Genomic DNA, 26,766 nt, shown 5'->3' on the forward strand with positions numbered 1-26,766 from the left:
GCCTGGAAAAGGGAGTCTCATGGGAAGGCCCAAGTAGAGACTCGCCTAAAATTGCAGCCTGGAGACAGAACAGGCCAGCTCAGCGGCCTCCACAGGCCCATCTTCAAAGGGCCCTGAGACAAAGTTAAAGAGGGCAAGGGAAGACTCCAGCAGCCGAGAAGCAGCCCACAGCACTCCAACGTCTTACACAGCAATAAAGAGGCAAATACTGCCCAGTGTACGGAGCCAATCAGGATACTTCATCAAAATGGGTTACAGTGTTTACTAAATAATAAGTCTTTTGTTTGAAGGAGTTTTCAAAAAAAATTAAGGAGAGGTAAAGGGGGAGAGAAAGAAAAAGAAAGAGAAAGATCCTCCTCTAGGTCCCCCCTGCCTCCTGGAGTGAAGGAAGAGCCCAAAACCCAGGCCTCAAAAAGATGCTGAGTTGGGCATTATTTCAACCGATCAGTTTAACAATTGGTTTAATCTTCTAAATTAACCAAACTGGTAGAATGATTTGCTCTTTATATCTGGAATTACAAGACCAACAACATTTCCTTGTTTTCCCCCTAAGACTGAAAGACAAGGTTTTCTTTGTTTATGATTTATTTTGTTTTTCAAGTGGCTAAGAATGAACTCTGGATCTCAAATGTCATCCTACCCCATCACCTCTCCTAAGAATCTGTTGGTCTGAAGGAGCCTTCTCGCTCTTTTCCCCACTAGAAAACAGCTCCACTTTGTTTCTGGTCTTATTTTTATACAAGAGTATCAGATCACCAGAGCTGTCCTTTGCATCCTTCCATGATAGGAACCTGAGAACTTCAGACGTTGAAGAAAACCCTCAGTAGAATCCCCAAAAGAGGTCAATGACTCAGCCAAAGGGAGAAACACCTAGCACAATAAAACTTGCTTCCCCTAGAATGTCAAAGGTTGTGATCTTGATTTTTTTCTGAACACCTGTGAGGTTTAAAAGACTTGACTCCGGGGCTGGGGATGTGGCTCAAGCGGTAGCGCGCTCGCCTGGCATGCGTGCGGCCCGGGTTCGATCCTCAGCACCACATACCAACAAAGATGTTGTGTCCGCCAAGAACTAAGAAAAAGTAAATATTAAAAATTCTCTCTCTCTCTTTAAAAAAAAAAAAGAAAGAAAGAAAGAAAGAAAACATGTAAAAAAAATAAAAATAAAAGACTTGACTCCAAAGTCCTCAGCCTACTTGGTGTCAGGGCCTGGAGCACCATCACCACTATAGGAGTGACTGTTGCCACCTACGTGGTCTCCATCAGAGCAGGGCCCAGTATGCAACTCCCAAGAGGCAGCACTGGTCTGGAATGTGGCAACAAACCTACAAGCTGAGGCCTGTAGCCTGTGACTTTCCAGAAGCACCAGGTGGAAGAGACTAAGGACTTAAGGCTTGATGAGAAGAACCCTCAAACCATGGTCATTCAGGAGGAGAGTTCTGGACCTCTAGACTACATACAGTCTGACCATGACTCTTAAAAACTTTTAAATTATGTACAGATCTTTAAATGAATCATTTGAAAATCTTAACTTTGCTTGAAATAAAAAAGTGGGAAGACCAGTATTTTTTAATATAGAGCCCAAAAGATCTCTCCATGTATACGTTATTGATTTATTCCTTGACTAGAAAGAGCAAGGAAGGTCACTGCACACTCTGACTTTGACAGGACTGTTCCTAAACCTACCCTCTTGATGGCAAAATCCTCTCTCCAGCATGTATCCTCACCCAAGGTATATGTGTGACATTTCACAGCCTCTAGTAATGACTGTATACCAGGACTTTAAGTGGACAGGACAGTAGAGACAGGCACTCTAGTTGTAGCTCTATCACATACTAAATCTGCAGAGCTGAGTAGATCATAATTTTGTGCCTCAGTTTACATGTCAAACATCCCCCCCACACACATACACACACAAAAACACCCTTGTCTTACCTACTGCTGAGCCTGTAGATAGGACCCAATGTCAGTGTGGGTGGAAAGCATTTTGTAAATTACAAAGCAGGGTGCAGTTGTCGGTTATTACAGGGGAGGCTCTTCCAAAGCACACAGTCCTCCCCAGCTTCAACTCTCCCTCTGGGTATTCTCCCTTCTGTGCACAAGAAAAGGGGACTAACTAGGGACACATGTAAGCCCTCTCTTACTTAGAGAAAAATCTCTTATTTTTCTTCTTGTGAGAGTATCCCAAACCTCTCCAAATTATTCCAACCTTTCCACTCCCCTTGGCATCCAGGGAATCACACCCTAACACCCACACCACCAGTTGATTAGGTCGAAAGGCACCTATGCCCACGCACTAGAGAATAAAATGCAGCCATCAGATTAAAGTCTTTCCCAAAAACCAAAGGCAAGGAGGAGAGCCTGTGAGGTACGGCAGAAATACAGCTGGAGGTGACACACTGGGTTGGCTTCAAAGTTCACCACAGTAAAGTCCCTCCAGGGTCTTCCATCTTCAAGCTGAGACCCAGAAAGGATGGGACTTACCTATGGTTACACAAGAAGTTTGGAGGAAATGTGGAAACAGAGTTCCTGTCTCCCCACTCCAAGTCTGGGGTCTAGTACATCCTAGGCTTATTAGGAGGTATGGACATCACCAGGATCCCCTAGAGCAAGAGCCCTTCGAGGCCTGGAACCCACCTTTGACACTAAGGTGATACCACTTCTCTTACATGGTTCCTCTATGGCAGGAATTGTGCCCACACACTTTACCTGGGGGCCCAGGAGGATCCTGGGAGACAGAACACTGAAGACAAGAAAGCCTGAAGCTCCACTATGAAATGTAAAATAAACTCTTGAGAGGCCCCTTTCCTTGAAGACTCAGCCAATCTTCTGCACCAATAATTACATGAAGCTAACAGCCTGCGTTTGCCAGGTAGCAAAATCCTCTGGTGGGAGAACAATCCAGAAATAGGCCAAGATCTCAGCAGACTCTGATAGGCAATGTGAAGTAGGTAGAGTATTGGAGCCCCAGCCTCCCAGGCTTCTCCTACTGTGTTATAGGCAGCAGTACCCCATCTTAGAAGCAAGGTGAATAGTAACCAAGAGGGTTCATTTAAAATATACCATTAGCTAGGAAGGGTGGTACATGCCTATAATCCCAGTAGCCGGGGAGGCTGAAGCAGAAAGGTCAAAAATTCAAGGCAACTTAGTGAACCCCTGTCTCAAAACTAAAAAGAGCTGGGTGTCAGCTGAGTGGTAAAGCACCCCTGGGTTCAATCCCCAGTACCAAAAACAAAATAATAACAACAAAAACCTAACATTAATATAAAGGTCACCAAAATCATCTTGATCTATCGGCTGAGAAATAAAAGACCACTAATTGCAAGTCCTCGTTCCAATGAGACAGCCCTGAGTAACTCCATAGGTTGTACACAGCTTAAGATGCCTGGCCAAAGTGTAACACTGAAATACTGCCTGAACTCCACTAGCCAAAGGCCTGGGCCCTGGTACAGAGTTGCATCCACCTGGAGAAAGGGGTACCTTTTTTCCTTCCTTCCTTTTGTGTGAGTGTGGGGGAGAGAAGAGGTTTGGGAGGATTGAATCTAGGGCCTTGTGCATGCTGAGGGTACCTATTTCTTTCTTTTTTGGTACCAGAGATTGAACCCAGGGGTAATTATCCACTGAGCTATATCACCAGCCCTTTTTTGAGACAGGGTCTCACTAAGTTACTTAGGGCCTCATTAAATTGCTGAGACTGGCTTTGAACTTGTGATCTTCCTGCATCAGATTGCTGCATCGGTTGCTGGGATTATAGGTATGCACCACCATACCTGGTAAGGGGGACAGCTGTTTCTAACATACACTAAGGTACTGTGCTGCGACACCTTAACAATTTCAAAAACAAGTATTCTCCTCCCTGCCTCACTTCCACCCCCTACTTCCTATGAATGGGATAAAAAAGAGCCAATGTCTCCTGGAGGAGACTCTATGCATGCTAGTTACTTCTAGGAAGAACCCTCCATCCCTGATCCCAAAGCACCTCCTCGGCAACCTCCCAATAGCATTGACAGAAGTTCCCACAAGTTACAGTCGCTGACTGGGGAAATCCTCACAGTCACAGGAGATGAGAGAAGCCCTTCCCATGGGTATGGTAATCATCTGGCTAGACTGTAAGAAGCATATGCCTGCGTGCCAGGGAAGATGGTAGCTCTGAACCAGTTATTGACCCCCCTTGGAAGTATTGAGCTGAAGGGAGGGATAGTTCCCCCCAGGAAATACCAAGTGACTGTGCTCACATTTCTAAGCTGCAGTTGGAATACTGAGAGACATTTAGAAAGTCTGTGCTTCTGGTCTGGGGGTGTAGTTTAGTAGTACAGTACTTGTCTAGCATGTGCATGGCCCTAGGTTCAATCTCCAGCTCTACCAAAACAAAATAAAACAAACAAACAAAAAAGAAATCTGTGCTTTTGAATGAGGAAACTATCTTAAAGTTGTCTGATCAAGTGACTCTGTTGAGCTCTCACAAACCATTCCAAAGACTGAAGGCTGGAAAGAAAGACAAACACCTTGAGGGTGACAAAGGGTCAGAGCAGACTCTGGGAAGAGATAGCAAGATTAGGCAGAGGGGCCGTCTCCAGGGGTCAACACTGTCCACAACTGGAGATTCATCACAAACTCATGGGGCAGGCAAGGCATGGATCAGCATCACTTGCACAGTGCAAATGAGGACATGAAAAAAAGGTTAATTAACCAGCTCAGCACCATGCAGCAACAGAGCCAGGACCAGATATGGAAAACCAGGAATCACAGGCCGACAGATCTTGTCTTACTTTATCACACAAGGGTGTTATGTGATACTGAAAAGAACCATCCAAGTTTTCAGACTCCTTCCAAAGCTTTCATATTATTCTGAAACAGTGACCACTGCCTACTTTTACTTAGCAATATCCGCTCCTCTCTGAAGCCCTCACATCCCCATTTGCTCTTGAGACTTAGTGCCCACACATTCTGGAATGTTCTATTCTACTTAGCACTTATCAAATGGTAAGTCTTTCATTAATGCTTTTCTGATTCACATCTCTCCATCTTGTCCTCTTCCTGGTTCCTGCCCCTCCTCACACAGCTTCACCCACAGAAGACACTCAAACACTTTGAATGGACTCCTCCTGAGCCCCTCAATAGTAACAGTACCCTCTATCCCATTACTCTACCTCAGACTGACAAAGTCTCTTGTTACCAGGTGGTTCTCAAAGACTCTCCTAAAGCCAGGCATGATGGTGCATGCCTGTAATCCCAGAAGCTCAGAGGCTAAGGCAGGGGGATCACAAGTTCAAAGCCAGCCTCAGCAACTTATCGAGGCCCTAAGCAACTCAGAGAGACCCTGTCTCTAAAAAATTAATTAAGGGGGGGGGGCTGGGGATGTGGCTCAGTGACTAAGTGCCCCCAAGTTCAATCCCCAATACCAAAAATATAAAAAATAAAAAGAATCTTCTATGGCTCTATAAGCACAAATTCCTTTCAAAATTTGAACTCTATGACTAGTCTGGTTACTCAAAAAATGCAGGACAATATAATGTAATATATGGGCTGGGGATGTGGCTCAAGCGGTAGCGCGCTCGCCTGGCATGCGTGCGGCCCGGGTTCGATCCTCAGCATCACATACAAACAAAGATGTTGTGTCTGCCGAGAACTAAAAAATAAATATTAAAAATTCTCTCTCTCTCTCACTCTCTCTTTAAATATATATATATATATAATGTAATATAATATAGAATAATGAAATAAAAGACATTATCTGGTTCCTCCTCCAATGATTCTGGTGGACAGGTCTTGCAGTAAGGACCAGGAAATTAAAATTTCAAACAGTACTTATAGCTATCTGCTCTCCCACTCTACTCCCCATCATACATTTTTGGGAAACACCTATCTACACCTTCCTCACCCATGACTCAGAATCCCTACTCTACAACTTCAGAGCTAGTTTTCAGAAGCTGCATGCACACTTAAACCAGCTCAGGGTCAAGCATCCAACAGGAGCTGGGTTCTGCAAGGCTCCTGAGAGACACCATTCCACTCGCCTGTGCATCATTCAAGGCACATCTCAGTTAATGTTCATAGGGAGATGAGAGCTTAGCAAGTAGCGCATGCCTGTGTCAGCCCTTCAAACAAAGTGTCCTCCTTGCCCAAATGCTGTTTGTGTAGCATCACTGGGAAGGAAATGGCCCAAGTGCAGAGAAGAAAAGAGGATGGAAAAAGTGACATACTACAGAGGGCTTCCTCAAACCACTGATTAGCTGTGGCAGCTCCCGCGCCAGCTCCACCAAAGCGCCAGGGGGCTCGGTAGGGCCGAATGTGCACTCCTGTGCACTTGGCAATGAACTCAGAGAACCGCAAGACAGGACACTAACCCAGCCACAATGGCAGAATCTCCACACACTCAGAAAAAAGAACCAAGCAGATGGGGGTCAGGGCAACCATGGAGAAGAGGGGCGGGCAGCAGCTCCAGGGCAAACAAGGGCCAGTGCCAGCAAACAAGCAGAAGCCAAGGCCTGTAACCCACCACGTGGCTCTGGCCAGGGGCAGTGGCTAGGCACAGCAGTAGAGAAGCATGCTATTGAGGTTAGGGAGAGCAGAGAAAGGCTGAGGGACCACAGGCCAAGGACACCTAACCCTGCTTAATGATCCTTTCTTCCATCAGGAAAAAAAACTAATGATTGAATCCCTGGCTCTAAACTGCTCTTGGCTCAAATATGAGAGTCTGAACCAGCCAGCGTCCATCCCAGATGAGTCTCACAGAAGCTGTGCTGGCTTAAACACAAATAGCACAAACCACCTCACTCTCAAATATGAAACACTCCAAACACAACTGTCGAAGCTCTATGGAGACATGCCCCCCCCCATTTATGAATCAGACATGTTCCTGAAAAGTCACCCTTGGACCAAATTTCTTTCCTTTTCCTTTTTTTTTTGTTTAGAGGACTGAACCCAGAGCCAGTTCATCATAAGTTATATCCTCAATCATTTTTATTTTCAAGTTTAATTTTAAGATAAGGTCTTGCTAAGTTGCTGAAGATCTCACTAAATTGCTGAAATTGGTCTTGAACTTGCAAGCCTCCTTAGTCTCTTCAGTTGCTGAGACTAAAGGCATGCATGACCATGATTGGCTCCTTCAACTAAATTTCTGCTTAACAAATCCAATTTCTCCAATGGCTTTAGCTCTAAAAGAGATGTATGCTCCTTAAAGAAAAGCATAGGCTCTAAGAGGAACTAAACATCACATTTCATGTGACAAAGCTCACAAAGTCACACTTCTAATGGGCAAGTTTCCTGACAAAAATCTAATTCAAATTCAGCCCAAAGTGGGGTAATTTTTAAACATACACTTTATACCAGTGTTCACATGAACTGTTATTTATTTATTTAAGTACTGGGAACTGAACCCAGGGAGGGGTACTTTACCACTGAGCTACATCACCAGTCCTTTTTAATTTTCTACTTGGTCTTGCTAAGTTGCTTAGGATCTCGCTAAATTGCTGAGGCTGGCCTCGAACTTGCCATTCTCCTGCCTCAGTCTCCAGAGTAGCTGGAATTACAGGCCTATACCACCCTAACCAGCAGGAACTAAGTTATTTAAAGCAAATCTTCAAAGATCATACAAGGTCTCAGTCCTAATTTACACAGCTGCAAAAGGAAAGCCCCTTATGGCAAGTTTCTATATAAGGAGGGACGCCTAGACCAGGATTTCTGGAACTTTAGGATGAAATCATCTAAGGACCTTATTTAAAAGCAGATTGTGATTCTGATTCATGCCCTCAGGGAAAGCTGATATTGATTGCTTTGGCCCTAATTTCGAGTAGCAAAGTGATAGAAAACCTAGGTCCAGCCAGGCGCAGTGGTGCATCCCAGTAATCCCAGCAGCTCTGGAGGCTGAAGCAAGAGGATTATAAGTTCAAAGCTAGCCTCAGCAAAAGCGAGGTGCTAAGCAACTCAGTGAGACTCTGTCTTTAAATAAAATATAAAATAGGGCTGGGGATGTGGCTCAGTGGTCAAGTGCCCCGAGTTCAATCCACGGTACCCTCCCCCTCCCCCCCCCAAAAACCCCACAAAAAAACCAATAAAACCTAGGCCTGATATAGTTCATTGCAGAAGGAACCTCAGTATCAGCTTTTAAGCTACCACCCTCCAAAGCAAGTCAGCTTCACACACAGAAGTGGCTGTCCATGCCCAGAACTCTTGGAGAAAGGCAGAAACTCTGCCTTATCAAAATTCAGAAAAGAGCCACAAAAAACAGACCACACACCAACAGAGAAGGAGTATGACCTCTTGATTCTGTTATACAGAAATGACCACCAGGCAACCCCACCCCAAAGAAGCTGGACAGGGCACAAAGGATTCCAAGTGCCTAGGAGAGGCTTCACTTTGCCCTTGATTACTCTGCCCTGTACACAAAAGGTTTAAGCCCTTTTTTAATGAATCTAGATAGGGCAGAGTACTGAACCTCTACAGAGGAAGGCCCTCAGTAAACTAAGGCCAAACTGGAACAAAAATATGGAAGGTGTCCTAAAAATAACAGAGTTCCAAAACAATATCTACTTTATGGCAGGAGAGAAGATAGCTTCAAGAAGGAAGTGAAGGTGAACTGGGCAAAAGAGAGATGGGGAAAGGTAACACAACACACACAGGGGACTGCCCTTGAGGAAAGGAAGGTAGAAGAAAACTAAGTAGGTATCAGGAGCTGACATTTAGGTAGGCTGGCTATAATGGAGAGTTCCAGTAGGTGGAAAACGTATATTGTGGGGATGATGATGAAGCTGAACAAGTATTCCTGCAAAGCACAGGAGCAGAAAGACCTGGAAAGGGGTCTTTATACATCACTACACTTCATCCTCTACTCAGCTCCAAGAAGCAAGCACCTTTACAGAGGAGGCAAACTGAGAAGTTAAGAAATTAGCCCAGGGCTGGGGTTGTGGTGGGTGGTCAATGGCAGAGCACTTGCCTCGCACATGTGAGGCACTGGGTTTGATCCTCAGCAGCACATAAAAATAAATAAATAAAGGTATCATGTCCACCTACAACTAAAAGAATATTAAAAAAAAAAAGAAAGAAATGAAATTAGCCCAGGGCCTGTCAATGAGTTTGAGTTAGTTATGCCAAATATTTCACCTCCATAGCCTAAATACTGACCATCACTTATTGCTGTTCTAAATACTAGAAGTCTAACTATATCCTCTAGAAGTGATCTGAAGCACATCCTTTCCCTCCCATCACACTTCCCATAACTGATAAAAGCAAATCCCAGGCTTGAATTACAGGCTAGAAAAAGTTGGGGAATCTACAGTACAACCTATCCCAAAAAGTGACAACTTAGTTTCCCCAAACAAGAGCCTGGAGGAAAGAATCCAGAGATGGGAATGTGAATAGGGATGGGTGGTGACCACAACTGATTATTCAAGTGACTGGTGTTAAGAATCCCAGGTTTTGGGCTGGGTTGTGGCTCAGTGTTAGAGCACTGGCCTAGCACTGGCCTAGCACTGGCCTAGCACGGAGAGGCCCTGGGTTCAGTCCTCAGACCACATAAAAATAAATAAATAAAATAAAGGTATTGTGTTCAACTACAACTAAAAACTAAATATTAAAAAAAAAAAAAAAGAATCCCAGGTTTCAAAACCTCAAGCCTCCCTGTCCTCCACCATATTTATCACACCAGGGATCTCAGAGTTTGGAAAGTAACTCAGTCATTTACAACATAATTACCCAAACTTCAAAATGGTCTAATCTACAAACCTAGCCAGCCTAGGTTCCTAACTCTGGCCTTATTAACAGTGGGGTCTCACTACAACTCTAGTTAATGACACAGTTAAACAATGAGATGGAAAAATCTATTGTGATCTATTAAAAAATCCGTTGCCCCCTGAAGTCATGCGTCTGGGGTGGATAGAGTTCGGGGATTTCACTACAAGACAACAGGCGCCTCAGCTTCGACTGAAATTGTTTACAGCACATAGACAGGTTCCACACCAAGGCACATTTGGTGGAACTGATTTAAAGCTCTCATTAAAATGTTCTTTTGTTGAGCACAAGGCATCCCCCCCAGGAGATTCCAGACCTCCAGTCCCAAGCCCTCAGCCTGCCCTAACTCTCCCTCACCACTATCTCCCCCTCCCCTGCTAAACACCCATCACTAGATTAACATCAATTAACATCAGAGTCATCTTCTCACAGAAGGAATTTAGCATTTGTTGAACAACAGACCAGTTTCCACCATAATCTCCCCCTAACTTCAGAAACTCTAAACAGCCACAGCAAATGAAGCCGTATCAATAGAGTGGAACACCAAAACCCAACCAGACAACCCAGAAGGCCTGTGAGCTCAGGCTGCTCACCCATATGGCTGGGCCCCCTGATCCTGGCTGTGCAAAGGAAAGGAAAGGAAAAAAAAACAAAAAAACTTCCATACTTCCTCTGGGAGCAGATATGGATTCTGCCATGAGCAATAACCACCACACACATCATAAGATGCACCAGGCAGCTCCAGAAACACCTCTTGCAAAGCCCCAGAGCTTTTTCCTTTCAGGGTTACATTAACCTCTCCTTTTACAATTAAGGGTGAGGGAGATGTTGATTCCATCAGCCCCCAAATCCTTCAACAGCTGGCAGGCCAGGAAAACGTCAGAAAACACAATTCCCTACCCCTGTTCTCCCCACTTCCACTTTTCAAACAAGGGAAAAAGTGACAAACTAGGATATATTCCCTAGGCAGAAGAGGAAGCTGCTTGAGGACCAAGACCAAAGATTTTGTATTTAGATAAATGAAGGGACATCTTTTCCTTAATAGTCCAGGGTGTTTGGCATGCACTTTGGGTAGGTTGGTGATTTCCTGTAAAGCACTTCCACACTTCAGAGGTGACTCTCAGGTGTGATTGAGCCAGGAAATAAAAGCTGCAAGGGGGGGGGGGTCCGTCTGCCTTGGAGATGCGGGCCACACCCTCATCAAAACGCTGAGGCCCTCCAAGAAAAGCCGGAATAAGCTCTTTTTGCCTTTTTATCTTTAGAAAGTTAGATTGTCTTTCCTCTGTGAGGACGGACAGAATGGAAATCCAGGAAGACGCTGAACAAACCCCGTCCGCACCTTGGCAGGCCGGCCATGCCCGATTTTGGCAGCGGCCTTCACACATTAGTCACCGCGACAGCCTGGGACCCTCTGCTCCCCGGATTCAACTCTGGCACGGAATGAGCTCAGGACTTAGGCCAGAAGCTAGAGAGGATAGGGCGGCCCCTAATTCTTCCCTTCCTCCGCCTTCACCAACAGGGCCATCTGGGGTCCCTGCTTTGCTCGGTAACTTGCAGGAGGGCAGCCAGGAACGTCGGGCCGGCGGAGGCAACAAAGCTCCGCGCTTTGCGCGCCGCAGGTCGGTCCGGATCCAGCCCCAGACCGGCCTCTCTCACCTGGACTGAGCCTACGGGTCGTGGGGGGAATCCGTCTCCCCCACCGCCAACCACCTAACCGCACCCCTCACGGGGGGGGGGGGGCGGGGAGCAATTCGTTTATCCTCCGAAAAGAAAGTCCCCACCAGGAGCCGGTAACTCCTGGTAGTTGTCGAGCAAACTCTCAGGTCGGGCTGGGAAAACTCCGTGGAGGCTAAAAACGCAGGATGGGAGAGGGATCCCGACAGAGTCCGCGGGGGCTTCGCCAGCCTCCAGACCCCCCGGCTCCCTGAGCCCTTCCGCCCGGACCAAGCAGTCCCCGCAAGACTCCCCTTCGCTCCAGGGGTACTGCGCCCGCTCCAGCTCACCTCCCGCCCCCTCTTGCCCGCCGGACTCCCGCGCTTCCCTAGTCCAGCTCCCACAGCTCGCAGGGACTCACCGCCCAGGAGCGGCAGCAGCAGGACGCTTAGCAGAAGCAGCCGGCAGGGGCCGGCCGCGGATCCCCGCGCAGCTCCCATCACGACCGGCTTGGGGAAAGCGGGAGATGGGCGCACGGAGGGCGCGCAGACAGCGCTCCGCGGCGGGCCCAGGAGGCCGACGCACTACAGCGCGGGCGCCGCTGCAGCAGCCGCAGCTGGAGCCGGAGCCCGAGCCCTAGGCGTCCGGAGCTGGAGCCGCGCGCGCCCGGTACCTCCAAGTCCACGCGCGCCGCCGCCGCCGCCAAGCCCCGCCTCACGACACCCCCTCCTCGTTGGCCGCCGCGCGGCGCCCCGCCCCCTCAACGCCCCTTCCCCGCGGTGGCAGGGAGGAGCTCTCAGTTGGGGGAGGGGTCTGAGGAGAGATGCGGGACGGAGAGAGGAAGTCTCTGGGGAGTGCGAGGGACCAGGACGAGGTAGGATGGCGTACCTTGTACCCACACACCTGGTTTGCAAGCACGCAGGAGTACCAGAGTGACTCTTTTAATTCGTAGCCCCTTGGAAGAATAGTCAGTTATGTGTCTGCCTGGAAGTTCCGACCCTGTTTCCCCAGAATTCTCCAAGTGGTAAGGAAACAAAACACCAGAAATCTTGACCGAGACCTAGACCAGCAGGTTGTCCTTGGTGTCCCCAAGTAGGGTAAACTAGAGACACTCTGGAGCCCTAGGAAGATGTAGTGGGAGAAGCCGGAGGGGGACGGGGCGGAGTGCAAGGCTGGGGTCTGGTTTGGCTTTGGACCAATCTGAACCGAAAGGCAGAAACATGCTGGGCATTGAAAGCCAGGCTGAAGGTTGTTAGATTCATCCCAAGTCCATCTCCAGGCTGTTTGGGCCATGTCAGGGCATGGCCAAGTCTCCAGCTGTGGAGAGGCCCTGCTGTGCACAGCCCTTGTTCCAGGCATCCCCCTCCTACCCCCAGCGCCACCACCCCCACATTCTTTCTTTGTTGTGAAAGCAGCAAGGGGTGTAGGAGGCGGGTCAGGAGGAGTCAAACTTTAGAAGATGGGCCCCAGCTGCTGTTCAGGCCTCCAGGATAGACTGGGAGGGGATGGATAGTGCCTTGTCCCCCCCTTGGTTCTGGAGGGCCCCCCAGGCCTGCTTAGACCTCCCTTCCCCCAAGCAGCTGGGAGGAGGAGGGGCAGCCACAGAGGGCCTCACAGGCAGAAGAAGTGGCGCCAGGACTCCAGGGTCCTGCCACATGGCCACCACATGTCCCTGACAACCCAGTCCACAACACCTTCTCCTTGAGTTGTAGGCCTCCTTCCCCATCCCCCAGATGCCTTCCTTCAGGCCCTGTGGGAGAGGATACAAACAAGGGAGAAGAGAGAACAGATTCAAGAATCAACCAACACTATTCCCGGTACCCCATCCACCGTTGCCCCTCACCCTTCTGTGAAACCCCAACAAAATCCTTGCTTCCTATCCCCTTCAATCAGGACTCAAGCAGCAGAAAGTTTACCTGATTCTTTTTTTTTTTTTTTTTTTAATTTAAGAAATGTGAAATACATGGACCTGAAGTGAGGCAGCAAAGGGAAGGGAACAAAAGAGGCCAGGGCAAGGCGACTGGCCAGCCCCAAACCCCTGACAGAAAAGTCAGCAGCAGACTACATCTCTGAGATGCATTCCTGCTTTATACCCACCTTGGGGGCCTCAGAGCCAGCTATTTTAGAGGACCCCAGGGTGAGGAGAGTGTATCCTGAGGGTCCTTCCTAAGGGGGATTCCTGAGGAGGGAGCTGAGACCCTACAGGCAGCAGCAATCTTCCGGTTAAACTGCTCCTCCTTCACTGTCCCACCTTGGGGTAGAGAAGAGGCTGGAGCAATAGGGAATGCCGTGTAGGCTGTGGAGGACCCAGCAGATCTATGAGATGGGTTGAATGTCAGCTGCTTGAAGAGAGGTCCATGGTGCTGGCACTGAGGCCCCGAGAGACCTGAAAAAACAGACATTACCATCCCATCAACTCAGGGACCTCAGCTTTCCAAAGACTGTCTCCCAGAGTCCATCTAACCCAGGGCTGAAATCTATTTCTGGACTTAGGATCAGATCTATAAGCTCAACTCCAAGTTCTGAGACTTTGGTTAGGCCCTGCTAGGATCTTCCAGAAGGCTAGAATCTGATGCAGAAACTACCAGGAGAAAGCACAAGAATATTCACATATTCTTTGAATGAGCTGAACGTAAGTGGTCATCATCATCACTATTTTCTCAAATGGAGACTACTTAATACTTTTATTCTTTTTATTTATTTTTTAGTTATAGGTGGGCACAATATCTTTATTTTATTATTTTATTTTTATGTGGTGCTGAGGATCAAACCCAGTGCCTCATGCATGCTAGATGAGTGCTCTACCACTGAGCCACGGCCCCAGCCCGATATTTTTATTCTTTTTCTTTGTCTTGGACTATAAAGTCCCAAAGGTGAGTAATATGGTAGCTGCAGAAGAATAATTAAGTGTCTTCAATGGAGGTTAGGATCTCCATTCTTGAATTATTCAAAATTCCAAAGTAACAATTTAGAGAGCATCAATTCCTAGTTTCTTCTTTCTTGCATTTGGGGGGGTTTTGCTGTTGTTGTTGTTATTGTTGTTGTTTGGTACTGGGGATTGAACTGAGGGGCTCTTAACCACTGAGTCACACATAACGCAGCCCCCTTTTATTCTTTATTTTGAGAGAAGGTCTTAACAAGTTGCTTAGAGCTTTGCTAAAGTTGCTGAGGCTCTAACTTGAGATCCTACTGCCTCAGCCTCCCAAGTCATTGGGGATACAGGTATGCACCACCACACCTGGCTCTTAGTCCCCTCTTGATTAATTTACTGGTTATTATGTCTAGCCTAAAAAATGCCCCTTGTTGGTTACTCCCAACCCCATAACAAGCTATTGACAGATTCCTCAAGGACTCCAATTCTCTGGCCCATCTTCATCACAGGAGACTTTTCCCTCTTCCCTGCCTTCCATGGGCTTGCTTGATAATCCTTTTCTCACCCACCAATATGCTCACAGCACCACTCTTACCTGGAGAGGTGCTGCACTGGGTTGGTTCAAATAATTCAAAGAGGCTGCCCGCTTCATGTTGCTGCTACAATGGAAAATAAAATAAATAGGACCTCTTTTCTTTCTTCCAGGTGGCCCTGAAGCTATAGGCCTCTTGGGCAGTATCACATGAAGTCAGATCACTGCCGCCTCACCATCTCCCATGCCACACCCACTCTTATCTGCATCAGGCATCAGTATTTCCTCAGGTAACTTCATCCCCCATTGAGGCACCCATCCTGCAAGAACTCCTTTGGTAACCATTTCCATTGACCTCTATGTGCCTCTCCAATACTCTTCTCCAGAGATCAGGGACCAAGAGGAGTTGCAGGCAAGGGCTTACTTGCCTGCTTTGCCATAACCCAACCTCATTGTGTACCTGGAAGGCCGAGGCTCAGTCCCCTGGAGCTTCCTCACCAAGAGTTCGCTGCTTCTACGAAGCACATCCCGGATCTTGCCCAGAGAGCCACTCCTCTGCAGGGTCCCACTGCCATCCTGACATAGAGGGATGGGCAATCAAAGCTAAAGGAATCCCATGCAGACTAGCTTCTGAGTAGACTCAGAGAGATTTATTCTGCATATGTCTTCCCAAAGCCCAGTGATTGAAAACAATATCACAGTCAAAAGTTGGCTTCCCGAGATAGTCCTGGGGGATGGACTAACTGGAATGGGGACACATGTCCTCATTGTAGGTTGCCCTCCAGAACCTGGAAAAAGGCAGGCTCAGAGCCTCTCACACCACCAGCAGGAGAAGGCAGGAGAGATCAAGAAGAAATGATTAGACTTACCCCTGACCATTCAACAGCCACAGAAGCATCTTCACCTCCCTCAAATTTCACACTGTCCCCAGGTCCCTCCTGGGAGGTCCTTCTACCATCACCCTCCCCAAGCAGCTCTGCCACCTTGGTCTGGCTGATAGGATCAGTGCCCTAGAAGAAAAAGGAAGAAGCTTAATTTCTCAGGGTGAGCTCTAAATTTTTCCTCCACCATCAGGACTGTAAGGAAAACATTCTTGTATTTTTTCTCCTTGTGATATCCCAGTATACAACTACTAGGGCAATACTCACTTGTTCTATTTGTGATGCACTTTTTTTTTTTTTTTTAATACTAGGGATTGAACCCAAGGGTACTTAACCACTGAGCCAAATCCCCAGCATTTTTTATATTTCATTTAGAGACGAGGTCTCATTAAGTTGCTTAGGGCCTTGTTAAGTTACTGAGGCTGGCTTTGAACTCACAATCTTCCTGCCTCAGTTCCCCTACCAGCCACTGGGATTATAGGCATGTGCCACTGCACCCGGCTGCAATACACTCTTACATATAAATACATCGATGTATTTTACATATATATGTGTGTGTGTGTATATATATATAAATTTAATTTTATTATATTCTTTTTAGGCAGCATTCCTTGCATGAACATCTCTCTTCTCTGGGTAAAACTAATTCATTCCTACAGTCTGAGAGCCTTGCTTGCTGGTAGCAGTGTCACACACCTGTAATCCCAGCTACTCAGGAGGCTGAGGCAGGAGGATCACAAGTTCAAAGTCAATCTAAGTAATTTAGTGAGGTCCTAAGCAACTTAGGAAAACCCTGTCTCATCTTGGGATGTAGCTCAGTGTTTAAGCACCCCTAGGTTCAATTCCCAGTATAAAACAAAAACAAAAACAAGCTACACACCTATAATCCCATCAGTTTGGGAGGCTGAAGCAGGAGGATCACAAGTTCAAAGCCAGCCTCAGCAATTTAGCAAAACCCTGTCTCAAAGTAAAATATAAAAATGGGCTGGGAATGTGGCTCAGTAGTTAAGTGCCCCTGGGTTCAATCCCTGGTAACAAAAAACAAAACAAAAGTAAATCAAGTCTGAGAGCCTTTTTTATTTAAAAAGCCATAGGTTGCTTATTGATTAATCAATGATCCTAAAATATATATCTGAATTTTTTTTTAACCCTAGAAAGCTATACATCCATCTGGTACCCTGAAAGTTATATAGATAGTTGTATCACAATATCCTTAACCTCCAAGTGTGGTGGCTGGGTGTAGAAGTGAGAGAATAACTGTTCTTAAGAAGACTAAGAAGCAAGTGCAATGGTGCACACCTGTAATCCCAGTTACTTGGTAGGCTGAGACAGGAGCTGCAAAAGTTTAAGACCAGCTGCAGCAACATAGTGAGACCCTGTCTCAAAACTGGAAAAATTATAATCGCTAGGAAGATAGCTCAGTGGCAGAGCACCCCAGGTTCAATCCCAGTATCATGGCAGGGTAAGGGGGAGAAAGCTAAGAAAAAGAAAGACCAATGTGGCAGTGGTGAAAGAGTCAAACTCAATTTTCCTGCTCATTTTTGCTAAACACAACTCTTACTTATAAATATGTATAAATATGCTTATGATTTCTAGCAGGCAAACAATGTCATTTATTTAAAAAACAATTCTTAATGGGCTTCCCTCAGATTACTTTTTACATAAATCAAACTGGTGTGTTGGTTTGTTTTTGTTGTTGTTGTTGTTTTTACCATAGACCACACAGACTTTATTTCACAATCTATCAATCAGTCAAGATTCACAATTTGAGCAGTTTCAACTTTGGGCTCTCCTAACCTCAGCCTCTTATCACCATGCCCATCCATAGGAAAGGAAGGGAATCTTCAGCCTAGCATCCTCCCCACAAAGGGTAGACTGGGAGGAAGAACACACTTCAGAACCATAAGACTGTCTCACCTTTCTCTCCTTCCTATCCTCCCCATTAGCCTCTCATTTTCAGGACACTCACAAGAGGCCTGAGCATCCCTTGTCCTCAGCGCTATTCCTTCCCCAGGCCTCTGACCTGTTTCCGGGAACGCAGAGCACATTCCTCCAGGGTCTCAGCTGCCTCCAGTTTTCCTTGGCGCCTGTATAGAGCCCCTAGGTTTCTCAGAGTAGTGTTCACTGTGGGGCTATGGAAAGAGACCGGGGAGGAAGGGAGAATGGGTTCAGCGGGGTGAACAGGAGACAAAGGGAGCAGAGCTAAGGCTAAGGGAAGGTAAAAGAATAGAAAGAAAAAGGTGCAGGAGGCTGGGATCAGAGCTTGGGAGGATGGGAATAGGAGGCCAAACCACTGTTCTTAGGCAGCTCACCTGCTCACTTTGCAGGCCTTGTACCAGCCTCCATATTCAGCATAGGGTGTACCTCCCTCACGGTGCCGGCTCTACAGCAGAGGGGAAGCCAGAGATGAGGATACAGAGATGCTAAGGGATAAGATGGGCAGGGGGTTAGCATGCAGGCTGGTGTGGGAAGGCACCATGTATCTGGGGCTGGAGCTGGGGTGGGAAGTGAGTAGCTAGGTTAATGCAATGAGCAAGACAGAGGCCCTGACAGCCTTGGGGGTCCCCAGGTTGGGCACTCCCACTCACTTTGCTCATTTCTTCCCGCTCCTCTGCATGCATCCAGATGGGCTTGTGATGATCTAGGGGTGACACATGGGGTGGAGTGAGGAGGTTATAGAAGACAGCTGTATGGTCTGGAGGCGCCAGGACCCGGAGACCAACAGGGCTGAACTAAAGGGATCTGGCTCTCCCTGGGTACTACTGTTGGCCTAATACCCCACCTTTAGTTCAAATTTCTTTTCCTCCCTGCAGCCCAGTCCCCAGACCCTCACCACTCACCATCCACAGACCCAAACTCCTGTACATGGGCACGGGTCAGGATCTCTTTATACAGGGTCTCAGCCTCAGCGTATTTGCCCTGCTTCAGGTAACAGGAAGCCTGGAAGATAGGAGCAAGAGATGGAAGGAGACAAGGTCTTGGCCAGATTCAGGGAGTTCCATTTCTTGGTGCCTATGTGAGTTTCCCCAGAGGTCCTCCTTACCCACCCTTTTCTAGCTGCAGGATTATAAGTATCCCCACCCTACTCCCAGGAGGCTATGGAACATCTACCCCTGGCATGAAGCAGATGCCTCACCTCCAATGGCATATCATTGATGAAATAGGCACATCATTGATGAAAGTAGTGTACCATATTATGATACTGATTCCAAGACCCAAGTGGCCCTTCCCTTCCCCTTCTTCCACCCTTCTTGTCCCCTTCTTCCTTACCAGGTTGTTCTTGGTCCGAGCTACATTAGGGTTATCTGGCCCCAGCTGCCCCTCGTAGATAGCCAGTGCCCGCTGGTAATAGCGTTCCACAGCCTCATACTTGCCCTGGTTTTGGCACAATAGGGCCAAGTTGTTCAGCTGCTTTGCCACATCTGGGTGGTCAGTGCCCAGGACCTGAAAAGGAGCAAAGGAACAGATGAATGACTGTGATTATGTGTGTGCATGCACATATGGGGAGCAGAAGGAAAAGAAAGAGAAGAAAATAAAGCAGAGGTAAGGGAGAGGCAAGAGGGAAGGTAGGTCAGGAGAGATGAGGAGAAGGGGCTGCGGTGACAAGTGAAGGATGGAGAGAGAATGTGGGTACCTTTTCTCGAATCTCCAGTGCTCGCTGGCACAGTGGCTCTGCCTCCTTGTATTTCCCCCTTTTGCCATACAGCACAGCCAGATTATTGAGTGTGGCAGCCACCTGCAAGGGAAACCTGTCCCATCAGACACTAGTGCTGCAAAGGATCTAAACAAATCTGAGTTGTAGCAGTACCCAAGACAATATTAAGGAGACTTGACTCCACCACCCTGACCAAAGGCTGGGAGGATGGAAAATTGCTGCCTGGGATGGTTCTGAGGCTCTATGGGGGTGTAGTATCGCCCTCTAGGGGGATTTTTAGAAATTGCTGTGTGTCTGTAACTAGGGATTTAGTCAAGGGTGCTCTACCTCTGAACTCTAGTCCCCAGCCTTGTTTTTTGTTTTCATTAAATTGCTGAGGCTGGCCTCAAATTTGCAATCCTCCTCCCTCAGCCTCTTAAATCACTGGAATCACAGAAGTGTGCCACCACACCCCGTGATTTTTAGAAATTTCTGATGGTGTTTTTTTGTTGTTGTTGCCATAAAGATTGAGGGCACTATTACCAATGGGAAAACAGGAACACTACAGCTGTTTTTCACATGCAGGTCAGCGGTCAACTTTTGAACAGATTGCCAGACATTCAGACACTGAGCATAAGCTTTGGCCTTTGGTAGGATATCAAGGTAGGAGTTATATTTTCTGAGCTAATCATCCCTGCCTATCATCACATGTCATATCATAGGGAATTACTTTCACATGTTCAGCTCCTTTATACATGAAAATATTTAAAAATATTTTAAATAAAATCTTACTTCTCACTTTTTCTACTTTGACAATCTATCATTTATTTTGGCATGCTACCCCTACTTAAGGTTATTTCTTTCACTTATGTTCAAATAAGTCTGGTCTTTGGTTACTTATTGTAACACTACAGTTTAATTGAGTCTCCATCTGTACTTCTTTTCTTTCATTTTTCTAGTATGGCTTCCTAGTCTTCTGAATCCAAAGTCATTCATTATATATCAGTTATGTATCATTGTGTCTTCTAGCACAATTGTACTCAATACAGCTATTGCTGTGTTTTTACTTTTTTTTTTTTTTTTTTTTAATTTTTAATATTTTTATTTTTTAGTTCTCGGTGGACACAACATCTTTGTTGGTATGTGGTGCTGAGGATCGAACCCGGGCCGCATGCACGCCAGGCGAGCGCGCTACCACTTGAGCCACATCCCCAGCCCCGTGTTTTTACTTTTTATTTTATATATTATTATAAATTACTTTCCTGTTTCTTCTTTATATTAATTAGGGAATCATATTAAATTTCTTGGAAATCTTATATGTAAGTAGGACACATTACCTATGAATTAAATTCAGGAAAATATTCATAATAAAAAGGAGTCATTGAGTCTCAGAGCATTAAAACCACTGGGCTCCCTGGAAAGTGTATGGAAGAAAAGAGTTCTGATGCCTCCTTCCTAAGCACCCCTAGAGAGAGGACTGAGGGCAGCAGGTGGGGAAGCTAAGAGAGGGCAAAAGAGCAATGGGGTGGGGAGCACTGGAAGAGGACCAGGAATACTGACAGCAGGATGGTCCCGGCCCAGGGTGCTCTCCCGGATGCTGAGAGCATCATTCAGCAGATGGGCAGCTTCCTTATACTTATTCTGATCCCTAGGAAAGAAAAAAGGGGACAGGTATTACCCTGAATTCTGTCCCCACAACATATCCTTCCCTCCCTCCCTTTGAGAATACTGAGTCCCAGAAGACTGGGAGTCCCTGGAGACAGGAAGCCTGGCATGGGCAATGAGAGGGTTTCACTGACACACCCACACCAGGCTACAGATCACCGCCAATCCAAGAGGAGGCCACAAGTCACGGGAAGCAAGAGACACTTTTCAGAAGAGAGACTAGAGAAGCAAAGAGCCTGAGAGATGAGTGTTCTTTGAGGTTGAGGGCTTGGGAATGGAAAAAAATAAGTATTCTGGTACATGAGGAAGCACTGTAGTAGAATACACTGGAAAGACCAACAGGAAGGAGAGGCACCTAGTAGAGAGGAGGCACGGGAGCCAGAGGAGGATCAAGGGGTAAATAGGTATTGTGGGCCATGCAGAGGGCAGTACTAACCGATATACCAAAGCAAGGATGTTGAGCATGGTAGCCACATCAGGGTGGCCACGGCCAGATGTGCGTTCCAGGTCCTCTAGTGCCTGTTTGCAGAGTGGCACAGCCACCTCATAGCGACCCTGGGCTGCATACTGGATCACCAGGTTGTGCAGAGTCCGCAACCTTGCTGGGATCTCATATCCACCCTGCTGGGCTGCTGCTGCACCCTGGCCACGGGACACTAAACCATCCCAGAAAATGAATAGGAGACTTCCTCAGAGGACTCTTCCTCTCCCCTTTGGGTATGCCTCCCCACTCCCATACCATGTCTCCTGTGCTACCACCCCCACCCCGCTGCGCCAAGGACACCTGCTTCCAATGCTATTGTTTTATCCATTCCCTTGCATCTGTGCCCATCACAAACCCATCTGTTCACCTAGTAATTCATTCATTCAACAAACACTTATTGAACAAGCATAAGCCAGTGGCTGTCCCAGGATTACAAAATAAGAAATACCCAGTTCTTTCCCTTGAAGGGCTCATGATCTTCCCATCCCAGGATCCCTCTCTGAATGCCTTGCTAATGAAACCTGTATCATTTTCTTGTTGGTATTCTTAGTAGTCCTCACTATTAAGTGTTTAATAAATATTGATGAGTAAGGAGGAGGCTGAGGAAATGAAAATACTAGCCCAGCCCCTTCTCTATCTCCAGAGGAAGTGGAAAGCTTATTTCTGGATGGTGAGCATTCAGTACACAGGGTGGGCCCTGCTGGGACCAGCCTTATCCAACTTCAGAGGCAAACTCACAACCATTGCTGGGGTCCTCTTCTTCCTCATTGGGGAAGAGGTCATCCAAGGAATCCTTGGTAGCATCTCCTTCTTTGTCCTCCTAAAAAGGAAGAAGCAGCATGACCTCTTCATGGGTCCCTCTAAGTCATAAAATCTCTGACAGATGGGGCTTAGGAAAAGAGCCTTATTCCTGCCTCTGCCCTAAGGAAAGGCCATCATCTGGCCAAGTCAAGCTCAGGCTTCTCTTCCTTCCCTCCCTTCCCATTCAGAAACCACCTTACCCTAAACTACCTTCCCTCTCCAGCCCCTCCCTCTCTCCTGCCCAACTATTGTAATTATAGCCCCAGTGCTGATCCCTCTATGTTTACATTAATTACACGTCTGCCATGTCTCTCCTGAGGGGAAGGAGTGTTTCTGACCTTGACACGTACCCAAAGTGTCTGGCACTTCTGCCCATCATCTGGCACTGCTTACTCTGGACTTAGAGCCAGACCCTCATATATCACCTATTTCCACACTGGAGAAATTTGCTTTTTCCTATTAGGAACTGCAGTTTAATACAAAGATCTCTAGTCCTCCTACCAACTTCACCAATGTGCCCTGTGAAAATCATCTCATTTTCTCTGAGGCAGACCAGCTCTCCATCTCTGAACTCTTCTTACCTGTGACACCCTCTGTCCTGTCTAAAAAGCTCCTCCTTCTCTTTTGTCATCCTTCAAAATTCATCCCAACTCCTAACATTCCAATAAGCATTCCAAACCTGTACCCTGCTTCCTCTGTGAATCACTCTCAGACCATTCCAGACCTAGGGACCTATCTTCTTTGAATTTCCCTTACACTGACTAAACCACTCATCCAGAATGAGCACCTGCTGCTTTGGATTATCATGGATGTGTTCTCCTGTGTAAGCCTTGTTCCCTAAAGAAACATTATAAACTCAAGAAGGAACTCTCATAGTTCTTTACTTCTCTTCTATGTATGTCTTCTTGCACTGCATAAAGCACAGAAATACCTAATGCCTGTTCAGTAAGGATTGAATTTCATACATTTTGAGAGCAAATTTTAAGAGGGTCTTGCTCAACTGAGAGGATTCAGGATTTGAATTATCCAGCTGTTTGTCTTTCTCCTATCACAAATATACCCATGAGAGCAGGAATGTCTGCTCCATTCATGAGTAGAGTACATAGTACCTGGAGCATAGTAGGCATTTAATTAAATATTGATTGAATGAAAATTGTTTCCTCTTCTTCTTGTTACCTAGAGTTGGTGTCAGGACTGAAAAAGGAATTATTCCAAGTAGGGACAGCTTGGCCATCAATCCTGGCCTCCAGGGATGACGGAGCAATTGCCTCCTGATTGTGCCCAGATACTAGCTTCTAGCCAATCCTACCTGTGCAAACTCACCGTTGTGTGTCCATCCTCATCATACTGCCGCAGCTGTCTCAGGAACTCCAGGTGCTTCTTTTCCTCCTCCAGCTGAGCCACTGCCTGTTCACTACGCTGTAGCCGCTGCTGGGTGCCTGCCAGCTCATCCCGGAGCCACTGGTTCTCTTGGCACAGCCGCCGTACCTGAGCCCGTAACTTTTGCTTCTCTGACTCCACTGTGCTCAGATGGCTGGCAAGAGCCAGCATGACCTAGGTGGGTACATCCTAGATGTACATTCCAGATTCTGGGTGGCAGCAATCAGGGACAGGCAAGAGGGAAGCCTCCTGGGAGGTGGCAAGTGGCAGCAGCACAGAGGAGCAATGGATAGAAGTAGGTAGCAATGGCTTTACCTTGAAAATATACCCTGAACTAATTTCTCACAACCTCCATTATCATTACCCTAGGCCACACCACCAGCTCCCACCCAGATTACAACAACCTCCTTAAAGGCCTCCCTGTTTCTACCCTTTCCCTTAGAGTGTGTTCTCAACCTAGCAGTCAGATGATGTCAAGTTAGACTTTTTAAAACGTTTCAACAGTTTTCATCTCTTGAAGTTAAAGTCTGCAAGTGCCACATGATCTGTCCTCCTCTCCCCTCTTCCATTACTCTTCAGATTTAATTTTTTATTTGCTTTTCCTTCATTCACTCTACTGTAGCCACGCTGGCCCCTTGCTGTTAACTGAAATCATCAGGCAGGTTCCAGCTCAGGGCCTTTGCACTCACAGTTCTCTCTATTTAGGACACTCTTTCCCTATTTCTTGCATGACTGGTTTCCTCACCTTCAGATCTTTGCTGAAATATTATGTTTTCAATGAGGTCTTTTTTAGCCATCCTACCTAAAATTGTACTCTCTCTCCACACTTCCTAATTCCCTTCCCTTCATTATTTTTATCTTTTTATCCGTAATTATCACTTTGACAACACTGAATCATTTACTTATTTATTTGTGTACTGTTCATCTTTCCCAGCTAGAATGACAGCTCCAAGATGGCAAAGATTTTTTTTACTGCTGTCTTTAGTGATATATGCCAGTTCCCAGAAGAGTTTCTGGCACATAGTAGGGGCTTTAATAGATAATTATGTATGAATGAATGCAAATGTCCAGGACAAGATGATCCTAAGTGACCCCAAACCTCCAATCAGACAATTGCCCCTCCTTGTACTATGGACTCCTTGGCACCACCCCTGTCCTCTCACCTGGGCCTCACTCAGCCCTAGCTCGATGTTTTCCATAGAGCGACGCAGTTGCCGGGCCTTTTCATGCACCAGCCCTTCCTCATGGCCTCCCTGCTGTAGACACTCAATAGTTTGGGACAGGCTTTGCAGCACAGCCTGGTGTTCACTGTGTAGGGCCTCCAGTCCTTGGCTCACCAGCCGGGTGCTTCCCAGGATCTCCTCTTGGCTAAGGCGGTGCCCTGTAGGCTCATCCCGCTGCCCCAACACCAGGCCCGACATCCTGGCCAGGGGTAGCTCGCCCGGGCTAGAGAGAAACAACAGAGTTCAAGTAGGGTAAAAATGAGACAGGGGCTGAGGTCAGAACATGGTGCAGATTTGAGCGAGCGAAGGAACAAGAGTATGTGGCTCAGCTGGAGAGAGTAATCAGTAGGGAGGCAGCCTATACCACTAAACACATAACTAAGATGAGGGAGAGGAAGTGACTTAAATGAAGAAAGTCTATAGAAGGAACAAAGGTGCTAAGAACTAGCAGAGGGATCTAGGACTTGGGAATAAAGCAAACCAAATAGGAATTGGGGAGAGAGCTTAGCTTAGGAAAAGGGAAAGGGATGAGGGACAGCTCTACAGGGATCAGAGAAGGTACTTGAGAAAGCTGAAAGAGAATAGGGTTAAAGTAGGCAGGAGATATATAGAAAATAAAGCAGAGGCTTCCAAGAAAGGGAAGGAATAGGTTTCAAAGTTAAATTATGAGAGGGAAAAGAAGAAAGCAAGAGCCTTTCTCACAGGATTCAGTAGGTTACACATCTTTAGGCTACATCACCCACAGAACTAGACCAGCATCTCCAAATCGGGTCAGCCTGTCTCTTTCCACTAATCTTCAGCCCATACTTCCCAACACCCTAGGATTAGGCTGTCTACCTACTTCCTCAAAGGTTCTAGTTTTTCATCTCTGAAGTCCTCTTACCTGTGAGCAGAGCTCTTGGCGCCACCACTCAGGCCTGAGCCGGAAGAAACTCTGCTCAGCAGCTAGGGATTCAGAAGGATCTGCCCTGCCCAAAGTCCAGAAGTCCGGCAGTCCCACCCCTCCTCTTACCACTTCACAGTCACTCAGAACCTGGCACAGAGCCCCATCCAGGACAAACACCCTACCTCCCTCTGCCTTCAGGTCTTCAAAGACGACCAATGTCCCTCCTCCTTCTCCAACTCAGGCCTGGGGAGCTATTTTCTCCCAAGAAGGGAAATTTGATTTAATCAGCGACCTGAGGCAAAGGGTGTGTCTAGGACAGCGTGAAGACGGAGACCTGGTCACTCCTAGCCCAGTTAATTCCATGGCTTTGTCTGTCTAGAGCACCTCTTAACAGGCTCTAAGGGGAATCACCTTAGGATGCTTCCTAAGTGTCTGATGGTGCAGGGAAGAATGAGAGGTCTGTTGAGCAGCTGCAGGGTCACAGGGAATTGCGACGCTGAGAGTTGGTCTCCAGGACCTGGGGTGGCGGTTCAGGAGTGTGTAGAATTGCGGACCTGCCCTGAGGCCCAGAGCGGGGATAGAGTGAGACAGGAGGGGGCCGCAGGGAAGGAGGTGTGGGTGGACGACCGAGGTTCCTGTCGCGGGCGAGGACCTGACAGCCAGGTAATCCCGAGGTCACTCACTCGGTCGCGCAGGGGGCGGGGCAGACTGTCGGTCTGTCCGTCGGAACGCCGATGGGCGGGGAAGAATGGGGGCGGAGTTTTTAAGTCGAGAGTTTTGTGAGGTTGGTCGGAAGAGAGTTGTTCATCTGTCCGAGAATGAGGGAATAAAAGGTGACGGTGACCTTAGCCTTCAGCCCTAGGGGTACCCTGAAAGACTCACCTGCACCCTGTTGGTCTGGCGCCGCCTTTGCCGGTACTGCCCCTTTAAATTAATCATGGCTGCCGCTTGAGGCAATTGTTTTGACGGCTCTGGGGGCGGGGCCGAGTCCTCAGTCATGCGACCTTAGAACCGCCAGACGATTGGCTC

General features: G+C 47.2%; 2 protein-coding genes and 1 long non-coding RNA gene across 8 annotated transcripts in view; 1 reads left to right on the plus strand and 2 right to left on the minus strand.

The window, feature by feature from the left end:
• The window catches only part of Ptk7 (protein tyrosine kinase 7 (inactive)), a 69,057-nt gene extending 57,125 nt beyond the window's left edge, over window positions 1–11,932 (minus strand). For both annotated transcript variants that reach the window (XM_078019988.1, XM_021721879.2), the window contains exon 1: window positions 11,801–11,932. In XM_078019988.1, the coding sequence (XP_077876114.1) occupies window positions 11,801–11,879 (79 nt within the window). In that variant the 5' untranslated portion in view covers window positions 11,880–11,932. The remainder of the gene's footprint in view (window positions 1–11,800) is intronic.
• Window positions 11,933–12,105: 173 nt separating this feature from the next.
• Window positions 12,106–20,555, plus strand: LOC144366206 (uncharacterized). 2 transcript variants are annotated; one of them, XR_013425168.1, is made up of 4 exons: window positions 12,106–12,253; window positions 14,957–15,073; window positions 19,884–19,961; window positions 20,411–20,555. It is a non-coding gene; the product is annotated as an uncharacterized LOC144366206 (long non-coding RNA). The 2 variants fall into 2 exon arrangements; XR_013425167.1 differs by having other exon boundaries at window positions 14,957–19,961.
• Klc4 (kinesin light chain 4) lies at window positions 13,291–26,749 on the minus strand. 4 transcript variants are annotated; one of them, XM_005318658.5, is made up of 16 exons: window positions 26,620–26,747; window positions 24,792–25,074; window positions 23,572–23,802; window positions 22,186–22,267; window positions 21,400–21,619; window positions 20,859–20,946; window positions 19,299–19,400; window positions 18,935–19,108; window positions 18,505–18,604; window positions 18,253–18,305; window positions 17,977–18,047; window positions 17,688–17,796; window positions 15,653–15,793; window positions 15,244–15,359; window positions 14,847–14,910; window positions 13,291–13,765 (listed from the first exon to the last, which is right to left on the minus strand). In XM_005318658.5, exons 2-16 carry the CDS (start codon window positions 25,047–25,049, stop codon window positions 13,715–13,717), a joined length of 1,860 nt encoding a protein of 619 aa, XP_005318715.1. In that variant the 5' UTR covers window positions 25,050–25,074; window positions 26,620–26,747; the 3' UTR covers window positions 13,291–13,714. The 4 variants fall into 4 exon arrangements, 3 of the variants coding, with proteins under 3 accessions (XP_005318715.1, XP_013211244.1, XP_040138632.1); XM_013355790.4 differs by lacking the exon at window positions 26,620–26,747 and adding an exon at window positions 26,149–26,613; XM_040282698.2 differs by lacking the exon at window positions 26,620–26,747 and adding an exon at window positions 25,735–26,106.
• Window positions 26,750–26,766: the final 17 nt, after the last annotated feature.

This window comes from Ictidomys tridecemlineatus, chromosome 8 (genome assembly GCF_052094955.1).
Source record: "Ictidomys tridecemlineatus isolate mIctTri1 chromosome 8, mIctTri1.hap1, whole genome shotgun sequence".
NCBI lineage: Eukaryota > Metazoa > Chordata > Mammalia > Rodentia > Sciuridae > Ictidomys > Ictidomys tridecemlineatus.

Bases quoted from the DNA above. Each gene is read 5' to 3' on its own strand.
- Klc4 (XM_005318658.5), bottom strand. From the start codon at position 25,049: ATGTCGGGCCTGGTGTTGGGGCAGCGGGATGAGCCTACAGGGCACCGC. The intron at 19,401-20,858 runs GTCAGTATTCCT...TTTCCCTTGCAG, and splicing joins TGGGCCGGGACCATCCTGCT to GTGGCTGCCACACTCAATAA. The intron at 18,306-18,504 runs GTGAGTGGTGAG...TGTCACCCCTAG, and splicing joins GGAGTTTGGGTCTGTGGATG to ATCATCACAAGCCCATCTGG.